The sequence below is a fragment of the Symphalangus syndactylus genome, chromosome 22 (assembly GCF_028878055.3).
Source record: "Symphalangus syndactylus isolate Jambi chromosome 22, NHGRI_mSymSyn1-v2.1_pri, whole genome shotgun sequence".
Lineage (NCBI taxonomy): Eukaryota > Metazoa > Chordata > Mammalia > Primates > Hylobatidae > Symphalangus > Symphalangus syndactylus.
In genome coordinates, this window is record NC_072444.2 from 41308591 (window position 1) to 41334924 (window position 26334).

The window sequence follows — 26334 nt, forward strand, 5'->3', positions numbered from 1 at the left end:
TTATTTCCTTTCACTTCCTACCAATATGTTGTCTTTCTAAAGATTACTAGAAATATGATTAAAACAAGAAAAAAGGCAATCAGCTATTAAATTGCAAATCTTAGCCAGGCAACTGTGCTAAATAATTAATATAAAACGTCAGAAATACACCCAGAGGTCCCAGGTCAAGAACCTCTGCTTTAATTGATGGGGCCACTATCACAGGCGGTTTTGAAATACAGTAGTTATGAATTTCAAATGGCACGTATCCACCAGAAAGAGAAAACAAAGCAAGTGTCCTGTGTCCTACAAGGCAAACACCCCATCTACTGTGTATATTAAAAAAAAAAAAAAAAAAAGAAAACAAAAGCATTCACAGAAAGCAACAAAAAAGGAGGAATTTCTCACTATCTGTGGAAAGAAAATAAACACAGAGGACTTTTTCCTCAGTCATCAAACCAATCCAGAGACGTAGGAACTTGTTTTCAAAGCTATTTAAATATCTTACACTTATAAACTGCCTTTTCCCTAAATAAACAAGTATCGTATAATGTTTGAAATTTTAGACCAGCACTGTTCAATGGCATAGTGGGTCACCCCCCACAACTTTAAATTTGCCAGTGGCTACAATACAAAAGTAGAAAGAGTCCGGTGTGGTGATTTGTGCCTATGATCTCAATGGAGACTGAGGTATGAGGAATGCTTGAACCCAGGAGTTGGAGACCAGCCTGGGCAACATGGCAAGACCCCATCTCCATAAAAAAATTAAAGAATTAGCTTGGCATCATAACACATGCCTATGGTTCCAGCTACTTAGGAGATTGAGATGGGAGGATTCCCTTGAACTTAGGAAATTGAGGAGGCAGTGAGGTATGATTGCACCACCTCACCCCACCCTGAGTGACAGAGAAAGACTGTCTCAAAAAAAAAAAGTAAAAGAAGGCCGGGTGCGGTGGCTCACGCCTGTAATCCCAGCACTTTGGGAGGCTGAGGCGGGTGGATCACGAGGTCAGGAGATCAAGACCATCCTGGCTAGCATGGTGAAACCCCGTCTCTACTAAAAATACAAAAAATTAGCCGGGCGTGGTGGCGGGCGCCTGTAGTCCCAGCTACTCGGGAGGCTGAGGCAGGAGAATGGCGTGAACCCTGGGGGGCGGAGCCTGCAGTGAGCAGAGATTGCGCCACGCCACTGCACTCCAGCTGGGCAACAGAGCGAGACTCTGCCTCAAAAAAAAAAAAAAAAAAAAGTAAAAGAAACAGGCCAGGCACGGTGGCTCACGTCTGTAATCCCAGCACTTTGGGAGGCTGAGGCAGGTGATCATTTGAGAGCAGGAGTTCAAAACCAGCCTGGTCAACAGGGTGAAACCCCATCTCTACTAAAAACACAAAAATTAGCTGGGTGTGGTGGCGCATGCCTATAATACAATCCACTGGGGACAGTGAAGCAGGAGAATCGCTTGAAGCTGGGAGGTGGAGGTTGCAGTGAGCCAAGATCACACCACTACACTCCAGCCTGGGCAACAGAGTGAAACTCCGTCTCAAAAAAAAAAAAAAAGAGACAGACCAAATTAATTTTGATCATACATTTTATTTAACCCAATATATTAAAAATATTACCATTTCAATATGTCATCAATAAACATTTTTTTTGAGACAAGGGTCTCGCTTTCTTGCCTAGACTTGAGTGCGGTGACGCAAACAACATGGCTCACTGCATTCTCAACCTCCTGGGGTCAAGCAATCCTCCTGCCTCAGCCTCCCAAGCAGCTGGGACTACAGCATGCACCACCATGCCTGGCTAATTTTTCTATTTTTGGTAGAGACTAGGTCTCATCTAGCTTGATTTCAAGCGACCTTCCTCCTCAGCCTCCCAAAGTGTTAGGGTTACAGGCGTGAGCCACCGTGCCTGGCCTAAAAATTCTTAACAAGATATTTTACATCCTCTTTTCTATATTATGTCTTCAAAATCTAGGGTATATTTTACTCTTCGAGTACATCTCATGAATTTTTATCAGAAATGCTTAATCTATATTTTGATTTCACAAAGCCTACAACTGAAAAAGTAGTTTTGCATTGCTAAGTTGTTCCAAACATACTTGAAATTTCTTGAAATTAAACAAAATTAACAATCGAGGTTTTCATGTACTAACCTACTTCAAGTGCTCTGTGGCCACACATGCCGCTGGCTGCCATACAGCACCGTGTGGCAGGAGGGCAATGTCCACAATCCAGGCAAGAATAACACTTTCTTTTGTCTTTTTGTTTTTTTGTTTTTTGAGACAGGCTCTCACTTTGTTACCTAGGCTAGAGTGCAGTGGCGCCATCATGGCTCACTGCAGCTTCAACCTCCTAGGCTCAGGCAATCCTCCTACCTCAGCTTCCTTAGTAGTTGGGACTAGAGGCACACACCACCATGCCTGCCTAATTTTTAAATTTTTTGTAGAGATAGAGTCTCCCTATATTGCCCAGGCTGGTCTCAAACTTCTGGGCTCAAGTGATCTGCCCACCATGGCCTCCCAAAGTGCTGGGATTACAGGCATCAGCCACAGCGCCTGGCCCCAGGCAATAAGGCTTTTTTTTTTTTTTTGAGATAGTTTCACTCTGTCACCCAGACTGGAGTGCAGCGGCACAATCGTGGCTCACTGCAGCCTCTGCCTCCGAAGTTCAAGCGATTTTCCTGCTTTACCCTCCCAAGTAGCTGGGATTATAGGCATGTGCCACCACGCCTGGCTAATTTTGTATTTTTAGTAGAGATGGGGTTTCTCCATGTTGGCCAGGCTGGTCTCGAACTCCTGACCTCAAGTGATCTGCCTGCCCTGCCTCTGCCTCCCAAAGTGCTGGGATTACAGGCATGAGCCACTGCGCCTGGCTGGAAATAAGGCTTTCTGATGCCCAGAGTGACCTGAGGGTCCCACAGGAAAAGACTACACAGACTCTGACATTTAAGGATTGTTTTTCCTGGATTAGCAAAAAGAACACTATTCACAGGTCATGATGGCGAGAGGAGAGCATAACCGAACTAAAAAACATAGAACTGGTACACCAAATCCCTGTGACATGCAATTTATCAATATAACAAACCTGCACAAAGTACCATGGAACCTAAAGTAAAAGTTATTATAAACAAACCTTTATAAATTTTTTAAAAATACAGTCAATATTTGCATAAAACAATGGAAACCCTATAAAAGTGCAGCTCTATTCATTGTAACTACTGTCATTTTAAGGAGTAACAAAAATTGTTAACATGAGTATCCTCAGGGTAGCATAATACTATGCAAATATCACTGAGTAACAACATTTTATAGATCACAAAGATGATTATTTAAGACCTTCAAGCTTCACGTTTTATCTCAATCTGAAAACAGAAGCTGAAATAATTAATCCCATACTAAAAATAACCCCTCATCAATTTCTACGTTATTGTTGGCAAAAGTTAAACTGAAAAGTCATCTAAAAAGCAGGGCTCATACCTGGATACTGTCGGATAGTGGACACAGAACTGGTGATTGGGGTGTAGGTATGTGCCGCCAGTGGGTATGCAGAAGGGGGGTAAGTTGGCAAAAAATACTGGAACTGAACGGGAACAGACGGTCTAGAGACAGAACAGATGATAGCAAACAAAACAGTCATTTTCTTTTTCACTTTCAAATGATCCTGTACCCCCGCTCCTCTCTGTATCCTTCAGAACTGTCAAACGAGCTTTGCTCAAATTGTGTCCCAAACAAACTCTTACATCACAGGACACACACCAAGAATGCAAAACTTAAAAAATAAAAAAAAAGTAGATACTATAAATAACTATATCAATAAATGTAAAAACATAGATAATATTCTATGGGTGATTTTTGAGAATAAGTCTGAAAACCAATTCACAAAAACTCGGTAATCAAAAATTCCCTGCTCAATTCCTCATGAACTACACCCAACTCAAATTGGTTTTACTGGCCAATTTCATTAAAAATACAAAAAACAAATAATCCCAATTTCATTCGAACTGCTTCAGAAACAATGGAAAGAAGAAATGGGATCCAATTTATTTTTATTTTTTTAGAGACAGGGTCTTGCTATGTTGCCCAGGCTGGAGCATAGTGGTTACTCATCAGCACAATCATGGCACACTATAACCTTGAACTCCTAGGTTCAATCAAGCCTCCTGCCTCAGCTGCCTGAATTCTGGGACTACAGACATAGCCTTGATACTAATATTGGAATGGGAGAATATGACAAAAGAAAGATTATAAACAAATCTCACTACAACAACAAAAAAATCCTACATAACATTGAATTAAGTACCATATAAAGTTAAATACATCATGATCGAATAAAGTTTATCATAGGGAGAGAAATGCTTCAACATCAAAGTGTCTATTCACGTTTTAGATAAATTTTAAAAATTAAAAGAGAACAATAATTTAAAACATAAAAGATAAAAATATTTGACAGCAGTCAATAGTTATTCATGATATAAATGCCTAAGAAAATAGAAGTAGGCCAGGCACAGTGGCTCATGCCTGCTATCCTAGCACTTTGGGAGACTGAGGCAGGTGAATCACTTGAGCTCAGGAGTTCGAGACCAGCCTGAGCACTCTGGGAGGCTGAGGCAGGCAGATTACTTGAGGCCAGAAGTTCAAGACCAGCCTGGCCAACATGGCGAAACTCCGTCTTCTACTAAAAATACAAAAATTAGCCAGGTGTGGTGGCACACGCCTATAATCTCAGTTACTCAGGAGGCTGAGGCACAAGAATCACTTGAACCTGGGAGGCAGGGATTACAAGAGCCGAGACCGCACCACTGCACTACAGCCTGGGCAACAGTGTGAGACCTCATCTCTACAAAAAATAAAAAAACTTAGCCAGGCATGATCGCATGTGCCTGTAGTCCCAGCTACTTGGGAGGCTGAGGTGGGAGGATCATTTGAGCCCGGAAGTCGAGGCTGCAGTGAGTTATGATGGTGCCACTGCACTCCAGCCTGGGCAACACAGCAAGACCCTGTCTCAAAAACAAAACAAAAAAACAAATGAAAATGATAAGACCCTCTTGCTTTCCCCTCAAACTGTCCTTATTTGTAGGCAAAATAAACATGTACATAGGAAACTTATAAATCTATAAACATTTAGAGCTAATAATTTACAGAATTATTTAGAGAATCTATAAACATTTAGAGCTAATAGGAGTATTCAACAAGGTGGATGGACATATCAATGTATCAAAATCTGTAAGCATTCCTAGACATAAATGATCAAATTAGAACACTTAACAATAACTTGCTTTTGAAATTACTTTGTGCATACTGTATAGGGTTCTTTATGGGAGACGCAGATATAAACATGGAATGGGGGAAGCGATGGGGTTGAACTAGAGGTATCAGCATGAACTCAAATGTTCTTAAAATATTATATACTTTCTACCTCTGCCTGCTCAAAGGGCCTAGAAGAATGACAACCCATAGCAACAAGCAGGGCTAATGCCCAGATCTTGGTTTGTAAATGACAAAGGGCTCCTTGGAGAAACAGCAGATTTCAGAGCCAGACAGATAAAGTTCAATAGGAATCTAGAATATCTCATCATTGGAAAATAAGGAAAGGCTAGAATAGAGGGGATGTGGCAAAATCCACAGAAGCAGACAGAAAGAACCCCCAAGGACCAAATGAGATCATGTGAGCACCAAAATAGATGATAGCAATGGATTCTAATAACGAATAAAAGCAAATCTACAAGGCTGAGCCAATTAAAAAACAATAAAATGCTCAACATAATAAATAAATGGGGGTGGATAAGAGAAAGTTTCTTTACATCAGAATGCCAGGTAATATATATAGACAACGCGTTAGAAAAACTCACTATTTTGCAACTATCATATTAATAATTGATTCAGCCAGGAATTAATAATAGATCTACAACTATTGAATGAACGTTTACTGGATAACAGGATATTTATACTCAGATATTTCCATATAAAAACATGCTTTTCCAGTAGAAAAAACCGGCAAACATCACCTTCACTAAGCAATGAATGTTAACACTACCAATACGGGAAAAACAGACAGCATGAGCTCTCTGATGCAATGGGAAGAACACACTGCTTACCTGGTATAACCTGAATGTAACCATGAAGAAACAATGTGACAGTATCTAATTCCCCAAAACAACCGGCCTCTCCACACTCTTCAAAAAGAGAAGGGAGAGCTCGGAATCCTTTCAGATAGCTGTACCGCGGTGACGTCAAAGAATGTCTTTACTCTTCTGTGCTACAAATGGAGGTACTTATGGATAAATAGTCATAATGCTGCAACCCTTACTCTCAAAATGGCCAAAAAATATTAAACACACAAACCCCAAAAAATGGATACTAGGAAAACATCCATCAAAAGGAGACTGGCTTGAAAAAAATCGCACATAAAAAAGGAATTATACGAAGTGTTACTTTTGGGGGAAAATCTGAAAACATGAGTAATAAATATAGGCCATATTTGTGGGACACTTTGTTTTATGCTGATAAAGCAGAACGATTAATGACAGTGAGGCAGAATAACTGACACGCGGCCTCCTACCTGTTGTCACTTCGGGTTTCCATGGCCACAGGATTGGGAGAGGCCCGATGTCCGGAGATGGGAATCAGGCTGCTCCTCTCGGCAGGGTAGTCTGGCTGGATCCGAGGAGAAGTGTGCGTGATCTGCTGGGGCACCACCTTGGCTGCAAACAGTAAACGCCAATTCCATGACCATTCTACACCTTTTTTTTGGCATGCCAAAACATTCTTGGCTAGCAGCAATCTTAGGAAAGCAAACAATTAAAATAAGCCTGGATTTTTAATCAAAATAAAAAATGAAAAATAAGTACAAAGTTCAACAGAATTATTTCAATCCTATCATTCACTGATATATTCCTACTGTTATTAAAGCAGGGTTCAACATTAATACTGAAACAAAGATAGAAGTGACCAGGCTCTTTTCTCCCAACCTGGCTTTTTAATGACCTGTTTTTAAAAGGGGTAAACTGTTTAAAAAGTAAATAGGCCAGGCGCGGTGGCTCACATCTGTCATGTCAGCACTGTGGGAGGCTGAGGTGGGAGGATCGCTTGAGTTCAGGAGTTCAAGGCTACAGTGAGCCGTGACTGCACCACTATGCTCCAGCCTCACTCACAGACTGAGACCCTCTCTCAAAATAAATAAATAAACACACAATTTTGGATTAAAAAATGGAAAAAAACCCAAAAACCTTAGATTCTACTCTAGGTCCATAACTAAAAAATGCAGCTCATTAGCAATGAGAAGACCACTTTAATTCCCAAGTCTGTTTCTTTACCTATAAGGACACCTTCTCTAGATCACTTAATAATTTCTAAGGTCCTTTCAATGGCCTACAATTTTATATAATACTTTACAGCAAAATCAAAATCAATGACCATAGAGTTTTCAAATTCAATCTGAGGCTCCAAATGTGTACTCCTTTAAAACTTGCAATCCAATTTTGTTTGGAAGGTATAGCTGAACTAGAATATACTTGACACTATTTTTTATAGATCTATCTATTAACAGTATGCCTGGGAATTCAGAAAGAAAAGCCGTGATCTATATCAGAAATACAGACAGACAGCTTCCATCTGTGTAAAAACCCGTTATACCAGTGAGAGGCACATTAACAAAGAGACTAGACTAGGAGGATGCCAACATATTACCCTAAATGCAGAGCATTTAACACCAAAGGTAAGCTGCACAGACCCACTGTGATGCCCAGCCAGCTCCTGTGGGAGGCAGCTGGAGAAGTTTTTGCAGGGTGATAACAGGAATGCCCATCTGACCACTGAAGATCGCATCTATTGGCCAATGCAAAGAGAAGTTGGCATGATAGGGTTTTCCACCAGGGAGGTAAGCAGTGGGGATGGTGAGCAGGGAGCAACTAAGCCTTGTTTTTTCACTGAGCCCCATGAAAGGTGGGAGAAAATGATGCTTCCAGTAGGAGTGAAGCTGCCATGTGACAGAGTAGCTAACCAGTGGTTGGTAACCAGACACATCCCACCACTCAGCCATTAATTTAAATCTTTACTTGTTTTCTAATTTAGAAAGCCATAAAGGCTGGGTGCGGTGGCTCATGCCTGTAATCCCAACACTTTGGGAGGCCGAGGCGAGCGGATCAACTGAGGTCAGGAGTTTGAGACCAGCCTGGCCAACATGGTGAAACCCTGTTTCTACTAAAAAGACAAAAATCAGCCAGGCGTGGTGGTGCGTGCCTGTGATCCCAGCTACTCGGAAGGCTGAGGCAGGAGAATTACTTGAACCTGGGAGACTGCAGTGAGCTGAGATCATGCCACTGCACTCCAGCCTGCATAATGGAGTGAGACTCCATCTCAAAAAAAAGAAAAAACCATATATTCTCAATAATTAAATAAAAACCAAGGAACTATAGCACAGAAAACATTAAGTCTGTCATAATGTTATCTTCAAAACTTATCCCTATTTTCTGAATAATGTGATAAACAGATTTTGCTTTCTATAATCCTGAGAACATGATCATATGTTGACCAGAACATGAAGAAAATAAGAATGGTATTCTATTGGAATAGAGGCAAAAACCTTATACTTGTGATTTATTAGGCTTTTTTTCTGAGTCAACATATTCCTAATAAGAATAGCTGAATTTGGATTTAATATCACCTGGAGAGGGTAAGCTCACTTGGAAAAAGTCACTTAGGTGATTTTAATATGTATGTTTTACTTCCAAACTTGCAAATCAGTGGTCTAGGGTTATATCAGGTTTCCCTTCTCAACTGAGCTACCTTTCTTAGAGAGATCCTATTATAATTCAGAAATAATGGGGTTAGCATAAAAGAGAAAAACAAAATGACAGCATAAACCCCATGGAACATAGAATACATGTACGTACGTTTCCTGGTACTTTTTAGTGAGTCTGCTTCCACAGTGGGATCTCTTAGGAACATAGAAGGACATTCACAAGAACCAATCTCTAAAAAATTCTTCATGGTGGAGGGTCAGGAGGAAACTAGACAGTCCCTCTGGGCCACAATGGCCCCTCTTTATTGGTCTGACTTTCGATCATAGATACAAATACCCGAGTGAGGCTCCTGACTTGATAAAGGTTAAGCGTCTGGGCTTGGCTCTGCCGTGATAGCACTCAGGAGAGCTGATGACGCAGGCAGAGGAAGGAAATGGGCTGAAATGGCAATATGGACAATTTACTACCTTTTCAACAGGTGGGTTAATGCTAAACAGATACAAAAAAAAAAACTTCTTTTGACAAATATGAATTAAATTCAGAAGGTTACGGGAAAAATTTGGTCTCTCCAATGGCAAGTCATAGTGAGCAGCGATGCAGAAAAGACCCAGTAGCAGCACCCTCTGTGCTAAAAGACTTCTGTGAGGCTGAGCACCTACTTAAGAGCTGGTGTAGGCTAGTCACCCTAGAACAGGAGTAGGGACTTCCTGGGTACTACCATTATTCCAGAAAATGGGCTTCAAAGTTTGCTTAGAGGGGCTGGAACCCACACTTCATGTCCAGTCACCAGTATGTCAGGGTGTCCTCTTCACAAAAAGCAGTCTTATCTCGGCTGAGTGCGGTGGCTCACGACTATGTAATCCCAGCACTTTGGGAGGCCGAAGCGGGCGGATCACAAGGTCAGGAGATCGAGACCATCCTGCCTAACATGGTGAAACCCCGTCTCTACTAAAAAAAATACAAAAATTAGCCGGGCGTGGTGGTGGGTGCCTGTACTCCCAGCTACTCAGGAGACTGAGGCAGGAGAATGGCGTGAACCTGGGAGGCGGAGCTTGCAGTGAGCCAAGATCGCACCACTGCACTATAGCCTGGGTGACAGAGCAAGACTCGACTCTGTCTCGGGGGAAAAAAAAAGCAGTCTTATCTCTAAGTGGATGCTATGGCAGCTGTCCTGTATGTATCTTTTGAGAGTAGAGAACAATAAGATGACATGCTCTTCACTATAAAAGCAAGGCAGAGACAATACTAGAAACTATTAATAAAGCCTATAGCTGGCAGGCTAATGAAAGCTGTGTTCTGCCTCGGAGGCCACAGTCCCTGCTTCGGATGCTATGGCAGTGAGATATCAGTCCCCTGCATAGGTGTCGGCAACCTATGGTCTATAGGCCAATCCAGTCTGCTGTCTCATGAACTAAGAATAAGTTAACACTTTTAAATGGATGAGGGCAAAAAGATCAAAAGAATATTTTGTGACTCACGAAAATGATATGAAATTCAGGCCAGGATCAGTGTCTCGCACCTATAATCCCAGCACTCTGAGAGGCTGAGAGTGGAAGGACTCCTTGAGGCCAGCAGTTTGAGAGCAGCTTGGGCAACACAGCAAAACCTTCTTTCCACAAAAAAAAAAAAAAAAATTTTCTTTTTGAGACGGAGTCTCCCTCTGTCACCCAGATTGGAGTGCAGTGGCACGATTTCAGCTCACTGCGACTTCCGCCTCCCAAGTTCAAGCAATTCTCCTGCCTCAGCCCCCCGAGTAGCTGGGAATACAGAGGCATGTGCCACCACACCCAGCCAATTTCTTTTTTTATTTTTCTTTTTAGTAGGGATAGGGTTTCACCACGTTGGTCAGACTGGTCTCGAACTCCTGACCTCAAGTGATCACCCTGCCTCAGCCTCCCAAAGTGCTGGGATTACAGGTGTAAGCCACTGCTCCCAGCCTACAAAAAATTTTTAAAAATTAGCCAGAGGCCGGGCGTGGTGGCTCACACCTGTAATCCCAGCACTTTGGGAGGCCGAGGTGGGCAGATCATGAGGTCAGAAGTTCAAGACCAGCCTGATCAATATGGTGAAGTCCTGTCTCTACTGAAAATACAAAAATTAGCCAGGCGTGGTGGCATACACCTGTAATCCCAGCTACTCAGGAGGCTGAGGCAGGAGAATTGCTTGAACCCAGGAGGCAGAGGTTGCAGTGAGCTGAAATCGCGCCACTGCACTCCAGCCTGGACAACAGAGTGAGACTCCGTCTCAAAAAAAAACAAAAATTAGCCAAGTATGGTGGCATGTACCTGTAGTCCCAGCTAATGGGGAAGCTGAGGCATGAGGATAGCTTGAGCCCCAGTTACAGTGAGCTATGACTATGCCACTGTACTCAAGCCTGGATGACAGCAAGACCCTTTCTCTTAAAAAAAAAAAAAAAAAAAAAAAGAAATCAAATTTCTCCATCCATAAGCAGAGTCTCATTGGCGCACGGTCACACCCATCTGTTTACATACTGTCCACAGTTACTTTCACGACACAGAGTTGAGCAGTGGTGACACACACCTACGTGGTCTGCAAAGCCTAAAATGTTTATAGAAAGTGTGCAAATCCCTGATCTTGATGACTGAAGTTGAACTGCCAAAAACTTTTCAGGGATTTTTTAAAAATTCCAAGTATACGTATACTTAGAAAGAGAATAAAGAAAGCCTAGAAGAAATTCTAGGATGGGTGTGATGTACTAGGGGGCAGCACTCAGATGAAAACCTGGGGAACACACTTGAGCTTTGGTGTTCTTCCCACTGTTGTGTCACTGAGAAACTTTCCCTGAACAATCTGTCAAAGTATACAAGTTTTCCCCATTCCAGATCTTTGCTTCTCCTATTGTTTTTGTCTATGTCAGTATTGCTTATTTTTATAAAAGGTATAGTTTGATAAGAAAGGAAGTCAAAACTAAAGTTTGAGTACTCAAGAACTGTTATAGTCTTTTTCCCCTACCATCAATGCCAAGTCTGTATGATACATAATATTACAAGTCATATTCAGTGTTGCTTTGAAAATAAACAATTGGGCCGGGCACAATGGCTCATGCCTATAATCCCAGCACTTTGGAAGGCCGAGGCGGGCAGATCACGAGCTCAAGACCAGCCTGGCCAACGTAGCGAAACCCCGTCTCTACTAAAAATACAAAAAAATTAGCCAAAAATTAGCATGGTGGTGTGTGCCTGTAGTCTCAGCTACTCGAGAGGCTGAGGCAGGAGAATTGCTTGAACCTGGGAGGTGGAGGTTGCAGTGAGTTGAGATCGCGTCACTGCACTCCAGCTTGGGCAATAGAGTGAGACTTAAGGAAAGAAAAAGAAAAAAAAAAAAAGGAAATCAACAATTGTAAAAATCAATACTAGCCATCACCATGAAGGCCTAGTCTGAGGGGTTACAGCACTCCTGGTAAGCTTCTGTCCGAAGGCAGCATGCCACTTACCGACTGGGATGTTTGAGGTGGTCACAGCAGTAGCATGGGAGGAATGGGAGGGCACTGTCATGGTAACAATGGTACTTGTGGGAGCTTGCGTGTGTGACACAGATCCTGAAATAGGGGAAAAAAGGAAATTCTTTAACAAGAACTTCTCTGCACACGTTACAGATTCTCAAAAACCTGGGAAATCTCTTGGAAAAAGTTAAGAGAATTTTTCTAGCCCGTTGTTTTTCTCTGACTGAAGGTGAGAAATGAAAAATTAACCCACCACTCTTGCCTCCTTTTTCCCCAGTAGAAGGAAGAGGAGGGTCATGGACTTACCAGCTGTGGTCGCTGAAGGAATGGTGTTGGTTGCCAAAATAGGTGCTACTGTGGCTGCAGCCACTGGCGTGCCAGTACTGAAGATTGTTTTCTGTGAGGGAAACCCCACAACACTTATAAGAACATTATCCACTGCATCCAGGGTAAACGCAATCAATGCCTTCAGTATCACCAGGCCCTCAGCACATTTTGCCCACTTTTGGTTTTACCCAACAAAATACACAGGTGGTTCTCCACCTTTGGTTTTACCTGAGCCATTGTATGAAGCTGCTGTTTTGGCGTCCCTAATGCAGGGTGAGATGGTAGTGTGATTCTTGTTGTGACATCTCGTGACTGGGCAGGACGCTGAATACTGATTGCTGCAGATGGTGGATGCTGGATAGACAAAGTTGGCCTACTGAAAAGATAACAAAGACACAATGCAGACAGGCAAGGTCATTTACAATCTTCTGCTAGGTTACAGTCGTGCAAGTTATACTTTTTCATAGGTCTATGAAGTTCAGAGTTAAATCAATACTTGGTCTTTAATCACACTAATGTGGCAAAAGGGCACTGAGTTTGTCTCGTTTTAAAAGGCATCAATTTGTACCACAAACTGAAGAAATTAACCCTTAGTTGTTCTCAGTATCCTTGATGTAGTTAATCAACACTCCGTAACAAACTTGAGTTATTATCATTATAATAATTGCACTTCAGGTCAGGTGCAGTGGCTCACACCTGTAGACACAGTGCTTTTGGGGGGCACAAAGGCTGGAGGAAAGCCTGTGCCCAGGAAGTCAAAGTTACAGTGAATGATGACTGTGCCACTGTACTCCAGCCTGGGGGACAGAGTAAGACCTTGCCTACATAAAAAATAAACATAAAATAACTGCACTTAACTCTGTGGATAAATCTGAAAATATACTATAAATTTACATGCTATAAGTTTTTGACAAATTTCCTGAAGAAAGATCAGAGACAATTTGGATTAACAGCAGCTTAAACTACGACCCTAGAAGCACGGACCTTCCCCCTAATTTTACATCATTCCTTAGCAAATGTAAGAACACTCCTAAAATGATAAAAAGTTAGTTATGACTGCCTCAGGATTGGAAGGGAAATCAACAGAGAATGCCAAATTAATTGGTAGCAAGCTACTGAAACGGCAACACTGGCAAGAAAATTTGACAATATAACAGAGTTGGCTATTCAAATCAAGGCGAGGCCACACACGGCAGCTCACACCAGTAATCCCAGCAGGAGGACTGCTTAAGCCTGGGAGGCCAAGGCTAAAGTGAGCTGTGATCACACCACTGCACTCTAGCCTGGGTGACAGAGTGAGACCCTGTCTCCAATAAAATAAAATAAAATAAAATACAAAAGAATCACTGTGACATTCAAACACATTGCCACTCTGGTTAGTGGGATCTAGCTGGAGGACAAAAAGAATTGTGAAGTTAGTTACTTCACAGTAGAGGCTGAGGGAGGAGAATCGCTTGAACCTGGGAGGCAGAGGCTGCAGTGAGCCGAGATTGTACCACTGCACTCTAGCCGGGGTGACAGAGCAAGAGTCTGCCTTGAAAAAATAAATAAAATTAAATTAAAAAAAAGAGGAAAATATCAGCAGAAAGACATGACTATCTTTACTACACTGAGTACCTTTGTCCCCAGAAAGAGCCCAAAAGCAATGACACACCAGAAACAATGAACACTTCTAACACCGAGAACTTGGGTTATAAATACTACTCTCCACTAAAAAGAACCAAGGAGAATTAGCTTATTTGAAAACTAAAAACAAAACAAACAAACAAAAAAAACAAACAGGAGAAAGCATGAGACATTGTGTAGCAAAAACAATAAAGCACTCAAAGGCTAACAGGAGCCATCAAAAGGAAACTTGGGCCAGGCCTGGTACAGTGGCTCATGCTTGTAATCCCAGCACTTTGGGAGGCCAAGGCAGGCAGATTGCTTGAGTCCAGGAGTTCAAGACTGGCCTAGGCAACATGGCAAAATTCCACCTCTACTAAAAATAGAAAAATTAGCTGGGCATGGTAGCACACACCTGTAGTCTCAGCTACTTGGGAGGCCAAAGCGGGAGGATCACTTGAGAGCCCGGGAGGCAGAGGTTACAGTGAGCTGAGACTGTGCCACTGCACTCCAGCCTGGGCGACACCAGAGGGTCTCAAAAAAAAAAAAAAGAAAAGACACTTGAGCCAGCTCAAAGGGGTTCTCACTAGCCCAATTTGGGGCACTGGGAGCAAAAGAAAGAGACTTTGATTAAAACATTTTGAGGCTGGGCGCAGTGGCTCACACCTGTAAGCCCTAGCACTTTGGGAGCTGACGCAGGAGGACTGCTTGAGCCCAGGAATTTGAGACCAGCCTGAGCAACATGGCAAGGTGCAGTCTCTATGAAAAATAAAACAATTAACCAGGTATCTTGGCATACCTCCCAGGTACTCAGGAGGCTGAGGCGGGAGGATAGCTTGAAGCACAGAGGTTAAGATTGCAGTGAGCTATGATTCCGCCACTGCAACCTTGACTTCTGGGGTTCAAGGTCTCCTCCTACCTCAGCCTCCTGAGTACCTGGGACTACAGGTGGGCGTCAAGATGTGATTCAGCCTAGGTGACAGAGTGAGACGTTGTCTCAAAAACGACAACAAAAAAAATTCAGTCTGAATATTTAATATCGACAGGTCCATAGTGACTCACCCACACATACCAAAAACAGTCAGAGGGAGTAAGTAAGGTCATTCAGAAAGTGCTCCCTAATCTGTTGTCTTAATCACCATATTACAGATTGAGTATACCTTATCTAAAACGTTTGGGATGAGAAGTGTTTCAGATTTTGGAATTATATACTTACAGACTCAGCATCCCCAATCCAAAAAGCAGAAATGCTTCAAGGAACATTTCCTTTGAGTGTCATGTCTGTGCTCAAACAATTTCAGATTTTGGCATATTATGGATTTTAGTTTAGGGATACCCAGCTGTGTAGTTCTCCCACAGATCAGCTTTTTTGTGTGTGTGTGTTAACAGCCTGAAAGGCAACTCCAAGGATAGAGCCCCAATTCGGTGATCTGACATCTACAGAAAATACGGGGGTTAAATGATAAATGGACTTGTGATTATCCTCCAGTGTCAGATGGGTCCTTGCATGACTGGCTTATTTGGAGGACAAGGGTATTGTAGGCAGAGACTACCAGTGTGGTATTTTCTCCTTCTCCTCTCAGAGAATAGTAAGGAAATAGTAAGGAAAACAAAAAAGAGAAATACAGTATCCTCCTTTCGCAAAGTTAGGAGACACCTGAAATCTCAAACCACGGGACAGAAGAACTGCAAAAGGTAGGGACAACCAAACAGGGACTCAGGAGCCAATGAAGGGAGGACTGCTTTCTTTCCTTTTTTTTTTTTTTTTTAAAGAGATAGATTCTCACTATGTTCTCACTGTTGCCCAGGCTGGTCTTGAACTCCTGGGCTCAGACAATCCTCCTGCCTCAGCCTCCCAAAGTGTAGGATTACAGACATGAGCCACCTTGCCCAGCCTAAAGAGAGAATTTCTGGGGCTATGATTCCGGGGATAAAATCCAGTAATGAAGTATAATGCTTCAAAATGAGCACAAACTGACAGAGAAAACCAAAATCTTTTGTGTAACAGTGGGAATGAAGCTGGCAGTGAAGGAGCATTTGGACCAGTTTCAAGGGTTAAAAAGCAAAAGATCTAGGGTTAAACCAGGAATCACACAGACACAGATAAGCCCCATCTGTGGGGAACAGTGTGCGGGGGACCTAGGGAAGAGAGGCTTTGCCATTTTAAGTGGTCTATCTGCACTGACAGGAGTGGTAATGGCCAACAAAATTCAAACACAGGACACTGAGTCATTTGGAAAATTTATCCAAACCCAGTATATAGTCCAGGCTACAGTAAGAACCAATTACAAATAGGGGATCCAGAATAAAGCCAAGCCAATCAAGATGAATACTCAGAAAGGACCCAAAACAGGATCTATTTAAAGATGCTAAAAGACAAAAGGTGGAATGAAACACACCAGAAGTGCTTTCACTATGCAGATGAACACTGTACCATGAATGTAAAAACTTAATGAAGTAACCGCTTCTATGAAATGGAAACACAAAGCAAAGACATAAGAACTCAGTGGAAATTATGAGAGAACAGAAGACAAAATATATGGGCAAAGCTCAATAGAGAAACAGAAGGCAACTGCTCAGCAGTTTCAAGAATGAAGGCAAAATTAGAAGTGGAACATGAGAGACAATGCTGAAAATGCAGTCAAGGACGGAGAAGAGTACGAAAGCAACATTAAAGGGAACAGTTAAAAAAATTACATAGGAGTGCAAAAAGATTCAACACTTGGGAATCGCCTGTAATCCCAACACTCTGGGGGGCTGAGGTGGGCAAATCACCTGAGGTCAGGAGTTCGAGACCAGCCTGGCCAACATGGCAAACCCCCGTCTACTAAAAATACAAAAATTAGCCGGGGGTGGTGGTGGGTGTCTGTAATCCCAGCTACTCGGAAGGCTGAGGCAAGAGAATCGCTTGAACCCGGGGGGTGGAGACTGCAGTGGGCCGAGACTGCGCCACTGCACTCTAGCCTGGAAGACAGAGCAAGACTAGGTCTCAAAAGAAAAAAAAAACCAAACTGTTCATAAATATAGTTTTTCTTTTTCTTTTTTTTTTTTTTTGAGATGGTGTCTCGCCCTGTTGCCCAGGCTGGAGTGCAGTGGCGCGATCTTGGCTCACTGCAACCTCCGCCTCCAGGGTTCAAGCGATTCTCCCGCCTCAGCTTCCCAAGTAGCTGGGATTACAGGTGTCCAGCCCCATGCCCAGCTGACAGACAGGGTTTCACCATGTTGGCCAAGCTGGTCTCAAACTCCTGACCTCAAGTGATCTGCCTGCCTCAGCCTCCCAGAGTGCTGGGATTACAGGTATGAGCCACCACGCCTGGCCAATAAATAGTTTTATGCTACAGATTGAAAAGGCACACCATGTTTAGAACAAAACCATAAATAATGGTCATTACAAAATAAATGCTATTAAATTTGCTGATATTCAACGAAAAAGAATCAGGCAATGAGGCAAAAAGACCAAGGCCTTTGTAAGCAGTTAAAAAAAAAAAAAAAAACAAACAGACTCTGTGCAGTAACATCCAGATCTAGAAGACGGGGGAAAAATTACCCACTAAATAATCATGGAAAGAATATAGAAACAATAAAACACTCAATCAGCCAAACTATTGCCTAAGTATAAATGGGAAATGATTCTCAGCATGTAAACTTTCAAAATATTGGTGCTTTAAATATGCCCTTTTTGAAGAAAGTGATAGAAAATAAATTTCATTCAACCAAGTAATGACTGAAAAGACAAGGGTCAAAGAACTGACAGATTGAATGTATTTAGCAGAAAAATTAAGATATGACTTATATTTTTCTGGAATTTTACTTTTTTTTCCATACCTGAATCAATTTCATTATCACTATTTATCTGGCCCCTTTGAAGGTTTGGTAGAATTCTATGAAACCAAGGCTGGGTGTGGTGGCTCACAGTTGTAATCCCAGCACTTTGGGAGGCTGAGGCAGATGGATTGCTTGAGCCCAGGAGTTTGACACCAGCCTGGGCAACATAGAGAGACCCTGTCTCTACAAAACATTTTAAAATTAGCCAGGCATGGTGCATGGTGGCATCTGCCCGTAGTCCCAGCTTTGGGAGGCTGAGGTAGAAGGATCACTTGGGCCTAGAAGGTCAAGGCTGCAGTGAGCCATGATCGAGCCACTGTTCTCCAACCTGGCTGGCGGAGCAAGACCTTGTCTCAAAAAAGAATTCTATGAAACCAGCTGATCTGGTGCTTTTGTGAGAGATAGTACTTAAAATTTTTTTATATTTCTTCTTAGGAAATTGGTCTGTTGAAAAATTTCTATCTTAATTCAAAAAAAGTTAGACATTAGGAATTTATTGTAATTGTAGATATAAAGAGAAAAATCATCTGATTAGGGTTTTTGTCTGTTTAATTCACTACTTGTAGTATATTGCTAGTGTTATATGAGTGAATGCTAAAAATGCATTCAACAAAATTCAATATCCAGGTTTTATTAAAACATTCAACACAATGGAAAAGATACTTTGACAAAACGATTAAAAATAAAAAGCCTACCCCTAGTTTTCATCATACAGTTGGCCCTCAGTATCCATAGGTGCCACATCTATGGATTCAACCAAGCATGGACTGAAAATATTCAAGGGGGAAAACAATTTCCCCAAATTCCAAAAAGCAAAACTTGAATTAGCTGAGCACCAAGTACTACATGGAATCCACATGAATGAAGTGATGTGTAGGCATCATAACAGGCACTCTAAGTAACCTGGAGATGATTTAAAATACATGGGAGGAGGTGCGTAGGTTATATGCAAATACTATGCTACTTTGTATGAAGGAACTTGAGCATCCTTGGATTTCAGCATCTGCAGGGGCGCCTGGAGCCAAGACCCCATAGATAGAGATGACTGTATATCCATTTATACCTTGTGAATTTCCTCATACCATCTGAACATAGTAACTTTTATAAAGTTAAAATGAGCAACAACAAGTAGTCTATTTTATGTTGGGTAGTTCTGTCTCTTTGTACCTCAGGCAACATATTTATTAATAACTGCCACAAAGTAAAGAATCCCTTTTATTGAAGAGAGAACAAAGGATCGGGGGAGTTGAAAACCTGCTTAATGTCACACAAATAGATAATACAGCTAATGGCTAAAGATAAGTTCCAGGTATTGCTGTTCATTTAAATATAATTTTCTTCAAAGTTCTGTTCTAGGTCCTCTTCTCACTCTCTAGTACCCTTGGATAGACACCTGAAGGCTTTCATTGTGGCCCACGCATTGATCACTCCTAAACCCATTATCTCTAGCACAGACATCTCTTCAACCACATACTGACAACAGCCAGTTGGTTGTTACACAGATAAACTCAGTATCCCAAAGCTCAAGCTTTTCTAAAACCTGCTTTCCTTCCCTTGTTTTCCTTTTCATTTGCTAGGTCAAGTAAGGAGGAAATCAAAGAGGCATCTCTGATTCCTCTTGCTTCCTTGCCACTCTGCCCTGCTTCCAGCTGACAGGTCCTAGTGGTGCCCCGCTAGCTTCTAACAATTCCTCTCTCCACACCTACTATCCTTGCTTTGATTCAGTGAATCCCTTCTTGTCTGCACTATTGCCAAAGGCTCCCTTCCCTCAATATAACCAATGGCAAGAATCAACTGCCCTCCCCAACCTCCCTGTAATGTGACTTGGAGATCATGAGGAAAAACAGCATGATGTCATCCCTGATTGTGTCACTCACAAAAAGCCTTTAAGATCATCCCTCATCAACCAGACTTTATCCCTGTATGGCTCTACAAATCTTTCTTGCTTCTTTTTTTTTAGAGACAGGATCTCGCTCTGTTGCCCAGGCTAGAGAGTAGTGGCACAATCATAGCTCATAGTCATCTCAAACTCCTGTGGTCACATGATCCTCCCACCTCTGTCTCCAAGTACCTAGGGCTATAGGTACATGCCGCCACGCTTATCTATTTTTTTTTTTTTTTTAATTTGTTGAAATGGGATCTTGGTATGTTGCTGAGGCTGGTCTTGCATTCCTGGCCTCAAGTGATTCTCCCACCTTGGCCTCCAAAAGCACTGGGGTTACAGGCACGAGCCACTGCACCTAGCCTAAATTCTTTCCCTATTTTTTTTTTTTTTTTTGGTGGAGATGATGGGGTCTCGCTCTGTTGCCCCAGCTGGAATGCAGTGACACGATCACAGCTCACTATAGACTCAACCTCCAGGGCTCAAGTCATCCTCCCACCTCAGCTTCCCATGTAGCTGGGACCATAGGTACACACCACCATGCCTGGCTACTTTTTTATTTTTTAAAGAGATGGGATCTCCCTATGTTGCCCAGTCTGGTCTCAAACCTCTGGACTCCAGTGATCCTCCTGCTTCAGCCTCCCAAAGTGCTAAGATTACATGCACGAGCCATTATATCTTGCCATCACAACCTTAAAATGCCTAAAATCAAAGTATAAAACTCCTTTCCCAAATCTCCCATTCTCCTCCACCCTGTTAGGTGTACAGGTCAACTAGCACTGGCAAATAATCCTGACTCCTCTCCTTCTTTCACACTCCCACACCCCCACCCACTGCCCCAATGAGTCCTCAGAAATCTTCTTGACTCTATCCTTCAAAATCTACCCAGGGCCAGGCGTGGTGGCTCATGCCTGTAATCCCAGCACTTAGGGCGACAGGAGGATCACTTGAGCCCAGGAGTTCAAGACCAACCTGGGCAACAAAGTGAGAACCTGTCTCTACAAGAAAATAAAAAAAGTTAGGCATGGTGGTGTGTATCTGGAGTTCCAGCTACTTGGGAGGCTGAGGCAAGAGAATCACTTGAGCCTGAGAGTTTGAAGCTGCAGTGAGCCATGATTGTGCCACTATACTCGAGCCTGGGCGACAGAGCGAGACCCTGTCTCCAAAAAATAATAATAATCTACCCAGAATCTAATCGTGTCTTTCTACATCCATCTTCATCTCTCCTACATGCCGGCTATACCCTTCTACACAACCTCTGCTTCTAACTTGGCCTCTCCAGAGCCTATTCTATCCAGCAACCAGGCTGAACCAACTGAAACTTCAGATCATTGCATCGCTCTGCTTAAAAACTCCACTAAGGCTTTCCATCATGCCCCAGCCGAGTCCACATCCTTAGTGTGGCTCCTAAGGGCCTATGTGATCTGGAGACCCTGCTACCTCCCCAAAACTAACTCTTGCCACCTTGGCCTCATTGGTGGTCCTTATAAGTGGCAAACACAACCCTGTCTCAGAGCCTTTGCACTTACTGTTCCCACTGCCTAGAAAACTCTTCTCTCAGATAATCATATAGCTCACTCACTTCATTGTATCTTGTCATTTTCTACTGAAATGTATTCTTATCAACAAAGCCCTCTCCGACCACATTACATGAAACTGTAAGCCCCCCGCGCCACCCACCCTGTCACTCCCAATCCCTTTACCCTTATTTTTTTCCAAAGCACTTTTCACCATCTAAAAAGCTACATATTTATTGTGTCTCCAGCCCATAAAAACAGAAGCTCTTCGAGGGCAGGAATTTCTTTGTTCACAGCTTTAGCCCCAAGATTTAGAACACTACATAGCTCATGATAAAAAAAAAAAAGCCACTTAATAAATATTTACTTAAATGAAGTAATGAAAGAAAAAAGAGTGAAGGAGGAGGATGGCAGGAAGGTTCAAACGTCATACTCCCCGTGTATACCTAAGTGCTGAATCAGTAGCATGTGCTGCTGTCGTAGTGATGACTGGAGACTGAGCTCTGGTGGCTGAGACAGTTGCTACCACAGCAGGAGGGATGGCATTGGAGGTGGTCACAGGTGGCCGAGACTACCAAAAGAGAAAAAACAGTTCATTTAAAAGAAAAATAAAATATAGGAAGCCAAATATTAAATGTGTAATTTGAAACTTGAGCCTACAGATAAGTATGTTTCTGCCCAAGTAAAAATAAATTCTCACCATTCCAATTAAGGAATTCTCTTTTCAGATAGGTTGTTATAATACCAAGAGCCAGGCCAGGAGCAGTGGCTCACACCTGTAATTCCCAGCACTTTGGGAGGCTGAGGTGGGCAGATCAACTGAGGTCAGGAGTTAAAGACCAGCCTGGCTAACACAGTAAAACCCTGTCTCGACTAAAAATACAAAAAAAATTAGCCGGGTGTGGTGGCACGCGCCTGTAATCCCAGCTACTCAGGAGGTTGAGGCAGGAGAATTGCTTGAACCTGGGAGGCAGAGGTTGCAGTGAGCCAAGACCGCACCATTGCACCCCAGCTTGAGCAACAAGAGCGAAACTCCGTCTTGAAAAAATAGAAATTAAAAAAAAAAAAAAAGACTAAGAGTCAGAATTATAAAAAAAAAATCCCTTATTAAGATAACATTGAGAAGTGTTTGAAAAAAAAAAAAATCCCATTTTGATTGAACAGTACATGAGTCCCTCCTGTGCAAATGTGATTGGAGTCAAAATTCTGCCCTACTATTGGTACCACTGGGATCTCACCCTTCAATCTAGAGTTGCCACAGATCTGTTGTTGGTCCTGGTGTAGACATTTTATGCTGCCATCCAACCCAGCACCTCCACAGAGGGCCTACTCAGCTGCTGAATAGAGCTGTTGGCTCTCAGGCCATCTACGTTAGTGAGTACAAGGGCAACTCAAGGTAACAGTATTCTTTTCTAGGTAATTGTTCAGGGTGCCCACATGCTTTCTGGATGTTTTCACGTGGACAGAGTACCCTTATCACACTTATGTGTGAAATCTTCCTCTGAAAAATAAGTTCCACACTGGGCTTCATCCACGTACCCACCATTATTCTTCGAAACATCTGAGTTCTGATTCTTCCCTTGCTCTTAACCCTGAAACATGCATCTAAATGGCCGATCTCTGCCCATTCCTCATCCTTGCTTTTCATCTGCAGCCCTTTCACCTGCCGCTCCTACCATATGCAGGTGCGTGTCTCACACTAGGGCTACAGCACCAGCTTCCTCACTTGGGAGCTCCTTGTCTTGGTTCTCGTCTTCCTCTATCCCTTCAGATGTATCACATATACTACCAGAGGCCTAATATTCCTCTGACTCTGTTTTCTTGGCCAGAAAAGTATTTTATCTTGAAAGCTGTAGGCTAGACAGATACTACCCAGTATCATAATCAAGACTCTTCCTTATTATCTTAAACCCAGTTGTTTCATACATCTGTCTATCCCCTGAAAGTGCTTAAGGGGACAGACCTCCTGTATGTGATTCGGCTAGATTAATCTTATCTTTCTTATTTTTTTGTGAGATGGAGTCTCACTGTCGCCCCAGCTAGAGTGCACTGGCACGATCTTGGCTCACTGCAACCTCTGCCTCTCGGACTCAAGTGATTCTCCCACCTCAGCCTCCCAGGTAGCTGGGATTACAGGCGCGCGCCACCATGCCCAGCTAATTTTTTGGCATTTTAGTAGAGACAGGGTTTCACCATGTTGCCCAAGATGGTTTCAAACTCCTAATCTCAGACAATCCGCCCGCCTTGGCCTCCCAAAATGCTGGGAATTGCAGGTGTGAGCCACTGCGCCTGGCCTAATCTCATCTTTCAACAGTATTACTTCAATGATACACAGAGCCATTGTGTTAAAAAGACAAAAATGATTTTTGGCCGGGCACAGTGGCTCACGCCTGTAATCTTAGCACTTTAGGAGGCCGAGGCAGGCAGATCACTTGAGGTCAGGAGTTCGAGACCAGCCTGGCCAACAGGGTGAAACTCTGTCTCTACTAAAAGCATAAAAATTAGCCGGGCATGGTGGTGCACGCCTGTAGTCCCAAGTACTTGGGAGGCTGAGGCAGGAGAATCGCTTGAACCCAGGAAGAGGAGGTTGCAGTGAGCTGGGACCACACCACTGCACTTCAGCCTGGGCAACAGAGTGAGACTCTGTCTCCAAAAGCAAAAACAAACAAACAAAAAAACGCAGTGGCTCTTTACTGTATATAAAGTCTAGTTTATACTCCATATCCTAGAGAACCCAATTTATAGATACTATATTTCCTGTAAATATATTATACTTCAGTAGTAATGAGGTCATAGATTTCCTTAAAAAAAAAAAAAAACTGAATGGCATGGACCATGTTCTTGGAACATACATAGATATATGCATAACTTTTAGGAGTCCACAGATCCCCCCAATCCAAATTAAAATCCCTCAATCCTAGCTAGCCTTTACTAACTGCTGTCTACAACCATCACTCCCTTCCTTGCCACTGTCCATTTCCCCCTTCACTTCCTCTTCACTTCTCTGATTCCTCATTAGCACAGCCTTTCCAACAGGAAGGCTTCCCACCATCTCTCCTCTGCATTCTTACAGCTTGCCACATGACACTGTGCATCTTTCAAACTTCCCTATGTCTTGGCAACTAGATGGAAAGTCCCTGGTGCCTGGCAGAGTGAGTAACTCCAATGAGGCCCTTAATGCACCCCAGGCTCCGACGTGCCTGGATTGGTTGGTGAATGATGTGCTGTACTGCTGGCTGAGCAGTAGCAGCATTTGGCAGCTGTGAGGTCGGCCTCAGGACTGTGGTTACTTTAGAACTGGACATCACAGCAGCAGCAGCTGCACCTGAAAAAAAAAAAGTGTTTATTATATTTATTCTAGTTATATTCCCTAGGAAAATAATCAGTATGTTTCCTAAAACTCAGATAGCATGTCAGTATTGAGCTGAAGTATGGTATGTATACTTCCCATTTCATCACAGGGAAAACAAAGAAAATGTGTATTCAAGAGATTTAATAATAATTTATATTGCCTCTTCACAGACAACCTTAAGTGAAACTAGCTGCTGTTTTTTGTTTCTGTTAACTGCAAGTGTGCACAGTGGTAAAGCACACAGGGAACAGCAGTGTGATGCCACTGCCTCAGCTCTGATGAGGGCTCGGGCACTTTGCCTTCCAGTCTTCGTTCCATTAGAGCAGATGTCAACATTGCGAAAGGGACACATTATGAACCCTAACCTTTACCCTAACCGTGCACTTTTCACCCTGCAGACCCCCATAAGGGCCTGTGAACCACATTTGGAGAACCGCTGAGTTATGCTATAACCAAGCAAACCTGGTCTTGCGTTTGCTAACTTGATTTTGCCAACAATCTCCAACTGTTGTACAGTCTCCAACAAAAGGTAAAAATTTCTAGTCAAAACTCATTTAATTTATTACCTCACAACCTATTAGAACTTAAGTGTAAAAATAAATTAATCTTAGCCAGTGTGGTAGTCCCAGCCACTCAGGAGGCTAAAGTGGGAAGATCACTTGTGCCCAAGAAATCTGAGACCAGCCTGGGTAACACAGTGAGACCCCGTCTCAAAAAATAATTATCATCATCATCATTTTATTGTTACGTAAGTTAAAAAACTGAGTAAAGATCATCATTGAACTTTAAAAATATTCAGTATTAATATTTGTGACTTACGTATTAAAAATGAAGACCATGTTGCAGATAAGCAGTCTAATAATAAAGACCATGTTGACATTATCAAAGCTTGGGCAGTTCCTCAATACAAAGGACAATTTTAGACCATATTAAACATTTTAATTGCATAAGTATACACACTTGTAATACAACTATAATAAGCACATATTAATCCATGCTAAAAACATGGATTGCTCTAAGTTTATTTCTACTGTCTTGCAATTTTTTTTTTTCTTTTTCTTGAGACAGGTTCTCGCTCTGTCGCCCAGGCTGGAGTGCAGCAGCGCAATCTCAACTCATTTCAACCTCTGCCTCCTGGGCTCAAGCCATCCTCCCATCTCAGCCTCTTGAGTGCCATCCTGCCATCTCAGCCTCGAGTGCCATCCTCCCATCTCAGCCTCCTGAGTGCCAACCTCCCATCTCAGCCTCCTGAGTGCCACCCTCCCATCTCAGCCTCCTGAGTGCCATCCTCCCATCTCAGCCTCCTGAGTGCCAACCTCCCATCTCAGCCTCCTGAGTGCCATCCTCCCATCTCAGCCTCGAGTGCCATCCTCCCATCTCAGCCTCCTGAGTGCCAACCTCCCATCTCAGCCTCCTGAGTGCCACCCTCCCATCTCAGCCTCGAGTGCCATCCTCCCATCTCAGCCTCCTGAGTGCCAACCTCCCATCTCAGCCTCCTGAGTGCCATCCTCCCATCTCAGCCTCGAGTGCCATCCTCCCATCTCAGCCTCCTGAGTGCCAACCTCCCATCTCAGCCTCCTGAGTGCCACCCTCCCATCTCAGCCTCCTGAGTGCCATCCTCCCATCTCAGCCTCCTGAGTGCCATCC

At 42.9% G+C, this 26334-nt stretch overlaps 1 protein-coding gene across 11 annotated transcripts in view; it reads right to left on the minus strand.

Moving 5' to 3' along the window:
• SAP130 (Sin3A associated protein 130) overlaps positions 1-26334 on the minus strand; it is a 91558-nt gene that overhangs the window by 51560 nt on the left and 13664 nt on the right. For 8 of the 11 annotated variants that reach the window (XM_055261467.2, XM_055261465.2, XM_055261472.2 and 5 more), the window contains exons 6-12: positions 24536-24660; positions 21782-21906; positions 12735-12882; positions 12486-12576; positions 12171-12275; positions 6535-6676; positions 3453-3574 (exon numbers count right to left, since the gene is read on the minus strand). In XM_055261467.2, the coding sequence (XP_055117442.1) occupies positions 3453-3574; positions 6535-6676; positions 12171-12275; positions 12486-12576; positions 12735-12882; positions 21782-21906; positions 24536-24660 (858 nt within the window). The remainder of the gene's footprint in view (positions 1-3452; positions 3575-6534; positions 6677-12170; positions 12276-12485; positions 12577-12734; positions 12883-21781; positions 21907-24535; positions 24661-26334) is intronic. The other 3 variants (XM_063632110.1, XM_055261468.2, XM_055261464.2) reach the window with 1 other exon arrangement.